Raw genomic sequence first — 7,124 nt, 5'->3', positions numbered from 1 at the left:
AATATAATCCCATTTGGTGGTCAGGAATGAGCATTAGACATATGTACATCGTATTATCAGATGTTTTATAAAGATTATAATGATACGTACAAATTTTGTCGACATTTATATGGGTTCCATACCAATGTTTACACGTTAGACGACTAAGCAGCATTAAACCCGCTTTCATATTTCGACTCTAATTGTTCAAAATATTTAAAAAAAATCAAAATACAAAATAAAATCTAATTTTTCAACAAAATCTTTTTTTTTTCAAAGTTTTTTTTAATAATTTTGTTTTGGTACGGGAAGTTCCAATTTGCCTTAAGGCACGATGCCATGCACCACTAGTATAATCTATACATTGAACCTAATTATCATAAATAAAAATAAATATGAGATCTTAGGATTTCATCTAGACATCCATTTGATTTATGACCTCAACTTGTCAATTCACCACAAGACATCTTAGCGCCATTCAAAGAATTGCCCAAAAATATCGTCCGGTTTCATCTTCTGTTTATTGTCTCATGAATTTGCTAGAGGCGGCGTTTGTTTTTGAATATTTTCAACAGATATCATGTAACGTAACTCTACACCTTAGGGCCAGGCACTTAAAATGACATTAAGATATGGACACAGTAAATAAAAGCTTCTAAAATTAAAATGTTTCCATTTAAAGCAACTGTATTTTGACTTCTTTGCCATTCTTCGAAAATTGCATGATTTATTCTGAGCCGCCTCTTCTTAAAATTAAAAACTGAAATTTAATATTACCAGCTCATGTTAGTGATCTCAGATTAGTGGTCAACAAATCATCGATATTTTTCTTTTGAATACATATTCAGATTTAACTAGTAGTACATGGCATCGTGCCTTAAGGCAAATCGCTGGATCTTCCCGTACATAATTTAAAACTTCTAAAAGCATTAATTTTTTTTCATTTTGAGAATATATTATAACATTACAAATTTTGGTGCGGACCCAAATAAATAAAAAAATTATAATTATTATTACTATCTCTATAAAATATCTGATAATTTGATTTGCATATGCCTAAGTCTAATAATTATTTTTGACCGCCAAATGGCATTTTTTTAATTAAACTAAAAGTGTGTTCGCGTTTGCATACGTGAGCCAAAGTTTAACATTTTATCAATTTTCTTTCAGAACCGATTCCAAAAATTCTAGCCATTCGATATAACTCGGGCAGATACGCGCCGATCAGCAAAAGCCGTTATGTTTATTTATCTATGAAGCCGTTTATCTAAAATTAATCATAACCGATTTCAAAAATTCAAAAAATTACTCATTAGTTTTCTTTAAAAAGAATTGGCCTAGTTGTTTCTTCCTAATTAATTGTTAAACAATATTCGATACTAAAATGGTAATGGTAATGGTCTATGGCACTATATGGTAAATAACTATATACATCAACATTTTCGCATAGTTGATTTATATTAGAATAATAATAAGTGAAGAAAAAATACTAATATATATATACAAATATTCTAAATAAATAACATTGTAATTCAGATACAGTATTACCAAAGGTGAATTTAGCCAGGCTGATTGTGATACTGCGCAAAATTGCGTAAATTCGCAAATGTCTGTTCATAAAAATCGACATATGTATCATTCACCATTAGATTTATGGATATTGAATCAAATTTAGTAATTTCTGAGTTTTATTAGTCAAATGAATTGGATGGAGGACTCATTCTGCAAAGAAAGTGCTTCCTACACGACGTTGTCTAAAGAAAAATAATACTGAAAAGACTATAAATAAGAAGTATGCATAGGATTGGTAGAATAATTATTAGACTTGATGATTTTGGTGAAATTTCATGCAATTCAATTTTTTTTCTCATACGATTCAGAATGACTTGAATCGTCGTGAAAACTGAAAGTTAATAAAAACATTCATTACATTTTGCATTCTCTGATGATAATTCAATGTATAATTAAATAAAACACATCATCTTGGTAAATCTAAGTTTAATAAAAACAATTTTTATCTTTTAATTTCTCAATAAAGTTCCACACAAGAACCAATAAAAAATACAAATTGTTGTAATTAATATTGTTATCTCAATATAAATATAAGGTATATATTTAATGGATACAATCAGATGTATTGGTGGTACATAGGAATTTTACGAAATAAATTCTTACACATCAACCTTTGATTATATATGTTAAATATGAAATAAAAACTTAGAATAGGTACTTATTTTAAACTGCACCATGGGTATTTTATTCATTATAATTAATTATAATTATCCATTAAATTATATTAAAAAATTAACTTTTTGGTATAAAATACATTCAAATACAAAATATTGTAAAAATTTAATGTAAGCAATATTTTAATTTGATTATTTTATCATAACATAATCTGTACAAATTTATATTCTTGCAGATGCTTCTAAAGTCGCTATTTTTACAATGGAAATCCTCTGTAATATAAGAAGCATGTAATTCCAGTAATATACCAGTGCAAGGGTGTCCTTTGGATTCATATTCTTGAATCTAAAGAATAAAGAAAGAAACATTAATCACTCCATCCAGAGTTATGCAGAGAATGTGATTATGAATATGGAAAGAAAACAAGTAAGAAAAGTAAGTAATTTTTAACAGAAACAAACTCAGTGATAAAACATTCTGATAAATTATATTATCATTATGTTAATTACGTTAATTCTGAAATTTTAGAGTGAAACTAAATATATTTTATTATCATAAGTATTAGATATCATTTGAACAATATGATGAAATGCAATCTGCATCATGATAAATATCTAGGCAAAATTACTAACCATTTAGATAATAATTTATTCCATTGTAGTACAATTTGTTAAATATACAAATACAAATGGATATAAGTTTATCATCTATATAGTGCATAAAAAGCACTCTGCAGGATTCGATACCAAATTAATTCTGGGGTATATTTCCTGGAGACTTCTGTTGGGATTACAATGAACCTTCATTTATGATGAAATTCTCTTTCTGATAATTTGAATTATTATTAATGTAGCATTCTAGGCTGACATAAGGCTGGGCATAGTCATTGTTAGATATGGCTTTTACAGTTCAATAATTTCTCAGAATACCTAACAGGTCATAAGTTCTCACACATTTTTTAATTTCGTGCTTGCAAAAATTCACTCCAATCAAGGGTTACCTTTAGATATTCACTCATGGCTTCATTTATTCAATTTATTTGTGTTCCTGATGCTTAAGTTTTAACAGGTTTTTAGATTTTTGACTTAAATCACAAGAAACCTGGAGATAAAGCATTTATAGTTACGGAACGTCGAAAATAAATACCTATTTTTAAGAAACATTTGTTTTTATTTAAATTTCCTATCTGAAGCAAAAAGAAATATTAACAAGTCCAGGAATCATCACGAGGAGATTATTACACTTTATCATATAGTATTAAAATAGAAAAATCAGGTTGATGTAGTGGTATTACTATACAATTTCACTGTATTATGTTTGTTGATTTTTTCCATCTCTTCTGGACTAAACTGTAAAACTGCAGCAATAGCATTTAGCATATGACTTCTTCCAAATGTATCTGTAGAAAGAATGTAACTCAATACGACATTCTTCAGATATTCCAAATTAGCACCCTCACGCGATATGCTGCGCTCTAATCTATAATATATAAAAAATAATCAAGAAATGAATACTTAAACACTTGGTCTTGATTCTTTCAGATACATATTTAATCATATTCCAAATCGGTTAAGATCATATCGAAGACGAAGGCATATCTTTGAAAACATTTCTTGAAAAAATCTTTCATGAAATAATGAAAAGTATACCTGCTTATATTATCCAGAAGCTTTCTTTCTCTTTCAGTCCAACTATCTTCTGCTAATGTTTTTCTCGAATTACATCTCTATATTTGTCATCTAACTCCCGTAACGTTCTTCTCAGCACTGTAATATCAACATCTTTCCGAGCAAGCTCATGTGCATAGTGCAACATATGCGGAGATTCACCAGATGTGATAGATGGGCCACCTAAAAATTAAAAAATTAAAGAAAATTAAATAAAAAATTTAAGAAATTTTGCTATTAAATAAAAAATGGATGATACTATTAACAAATTTCGTTACAAATGAGATAAATGTACTCATTCAAACCTTGTAGAACATTATTTAGCTGGTGTAAATTATGGCTGTCAACTTGTTCAGTCTTTGGTTTGCATTTATCTAAATATAATTTAGAATTTCCTGGTAAGAAAATTTCAAAAGATTCTTTCAGAGTTTTAATTTCATGTTCTTTTTCTTCAAGAAGTCCTATTGATCTATCTCTTTGTTTTTGTAACTGCTTCTCTAGTTGACTCACATGTTCTTTAAAATCATTTTCAATATCATAAATCAATTGTTTATAGTGATTTTTCTGAGCAATTAAATTCTGAGTTTTTTCTTCTAACGAAGCCTTGTAGATGACTTCATTTTTGTCTATTTGCCCATTTAAAATAATGATTTCATCTTGCAATGATTTTATATGTGATTTTAATTCTGAAACTTCGAGTGACACATTTGCTGATCTTGCACTTTGAGTTTTAGTCTTATATTCGTAATACTCTTGCATTAGTTTGTTATATTCATCCTTACATTTTGAGTGATCAATCGCATGGGAAAAAACATTACTCAAGTCTATGGGTTTCTCAAGGCGATCATTTTCAATCAGCAGAATTTTTTTCAATTTTAAAATTTTGGCTAGGATTGTGTGGACTCCAGAAGATGTGAAATCCTCAGAATCATTAAAATCAACTTGGTCTTTGCAATTAGTATTTTGTGATTTGCAGAGATTTTCGATTTCATCTTTCAATTTTTGTATATTTGATAAATCATTTTGCCTAAGACGATCATATGCTCCAACCGTATCTGAAAGTTCTGCCAATCGGGCTTCCAGATTGGCAACTCGATCTTCATGCAATGCAGCTAATGATCTAAATTGTGAAAATGTTTTGTCATTAAATCAGAATATATATATATATATATATATATATATATATATATATATATATATCTGACAATTTTAGGCATTGTATCACAATTCTTGACAAAATTCAGAAACCTATTTTAGACATTGCATTTATAAATTTAATTTCAAATAATTGATAATTGATAATGATAAAATGTCAGCAAACTATATCCTTGATAAACTATGAAATCAGTAAGTTTTACAAAAATATTTATTAGCTCTCACCTCGATTTTTCCTCTGCTGTCCTAGCTCTTTCCTTTTCTTGCTCTAAAGCCTCAACATGTTTCTTTTTCATCATGCTGATTTCATTTTGCAGTTCTGCTAGCATAATATTTGTTTCTAAAGATTCGTTGTCAACGTTCTTACTGATGACTTTATTTTTGCACACATCATTCTGTACATCTATAAACTTTTGATCTGCTTCATTAACTTTAGCATATAACTTAGCTTTCAAATCTGTTATTTGCATATCCAATTGTTCTTTGAGATGTCGCTCATCATTTAAAAGTTTTTGTAATTCCCTTATCATGACTCCATGATCATTTTGCTCTTTTTCCCTGTCATGTCTTTCAATTATAAGCTTGGATTTTAAAGTTTCTAATTCAGTGTTAGTTTTAGAGCAACCTTTTTTAATGATTCCTTAAGATCCCTTATAAGTTTATCTTTTGTATCGCTTTCAAGTCTTAATTGTTTTTTATCAGCTTGAAATGAAGCTTCCATGCGGGATTTTTCAGCAGATAGAGTAGCTAACGAATTCAAACCTGTGGCTAATTGAATTTCAAGCTGTTTAATTTTATTATTGCATACGGAATGCTCTTCATCCTCAGTTGCTTTGGTATTATCAGTCTTTTTTAAAACATCACTTGATTTTGTCTCATTGACATTCTTACTAAATGTTGCTAATGTTATTTCTAAAGCCTCCTTTTCTTTGAGAAGACCTTTGTATGCTGTTAGAAGATCTGAAATTTCGTAATTAATGCAAATCATTAATATTAACAGACAATATATTATGAATACGGTATGATTTCTTTTGAAAGTATACATAGATAAATATATATATCTATATATATATATATATATATATATATATATATGATTTTACCCCTTAGTCGATTTTCATATCTAGTCAACTGTTCCTTCTGTTTAGAAACTAATGTTTGTAATTCAACTATGCTCTGTTTATCCATATTGCACAAATACCACGTTTAATAATAAAACAAGTGATTTTTGCCTAACGATTTTTTATCATAAAATTAATAGAGAAAGTCATATTAATTTATTACTATATTATTTATAATATGGTTAAAACATAACTTTTCAAGAATGATTCATTTAACAATAATTGTCGTGCTGTCAGTTAAGTGTCAATTTTGATACGTCAGATGTTTAGGTTAACAGCTGTGGAAAAAGGCAATTATACAAAAATCTAATTTAATACATTAAATCTAAATTATTACATAAAGTACTATTAATTTATTATTACTATTATTTATAATATCGTTAAAACATTAACTTGGCAATTATACTAAAATCTCAATTGTAATTTGTATGTAATCCACACAGACTCCTTCATGAGGAGTCTCCTTCTATCTTTGGTAATACATCAACTGTTTTATAAAAATTTCTAAATATAACATTAATGTATTCATTAATATGTTTGTTTATTCAGATGCCGGTCGTTTAACATCCAATTCAGGAATTGAAGAATCTTCATACTTTTACCAGACATTTCTTCATATTTTAAAAAGTTTGTCTATGCATATAATAATTTAAATGTTAAGTGTGAGACCTCTTTAGGCCCTGTAACTTCTACACCAGCAATCCGTTCATATTTATGATGTATATGTTAATCCATATGTTTAAAACATGTTTATTTTATTCCAGGACTCATTCACAGGAATCCCCCTGAAAATATTTTATGAAGTATCTTTTTATCCTAATCAGTATAAATGTGAACAATATTATGTTTATTTTTTCCAGATCCTTTCGACCACTGCTGCTCTGCACACTGACTCCTCACCCGGAATCTTTCCAGAAACATTTTAGCAGGTATGTGTTTATCTATACCAGTATAAATGCCAAACATTCCTAAAATGTTTCTTTCTTTTTGCAGATCTTCTCAATCCAACTATTAC

At 28.3% G+C, this 7,124-nt stretch overlaps 1 protein-coding gene across 1 annotated transcript; it reads right to left on the bottom strand.

Annotated features, from left to right (window-relative positions):
- Positions 1–3,360: 3,360 nt before the first annotated feature.
- Positions 3,361–6,210, bottom strand: LOC113373057 (GRIP and coiled-coil domain-containing protein 1-like). Its single transcript, XM_026613391.1, is given in 7 exon segments — positions 3,361–3,645; positions 3,816–3,876; positions 3,879–4,016; positions 4,139–4,953; positions 5,214–5,613; positions 5,616–5,948; positions 6,092–6,210. Coding segments are annotated over 7 exon segments (2,040 nt in total). The 5' UTR covers positions 6,177–6,210; the 3' UTR covers positions 3,361–3,437.
- Between the last annotated feature and the right edge of the window lie 914 nt (positions 6,211–7,124).

The sequence above is a fragment of the Ctenocephalides felis genome, unplaced genomic scaffold (assembly GCF_003426905.1).
Source record: "Ctenocephalides felis isolate EL2017-DRISC unplaced genomic scaffold, ASM342690v1 CF-g0.4_SCAFFOLD_01604, whole genome shotgun sequence".
NCBI classification, from domain to species: Eukaryota; Metazoa; Arthropoda; class Insecta; order Siphonaptera; family Pulicidae; genus Ctenocephalides; species Ctenocephalides felis.
The sequence above is the reverse complement of the archived record's forward strand: the minus strand, read 5'-3'. Positions and strand labels throughout refer to the sequence as shown.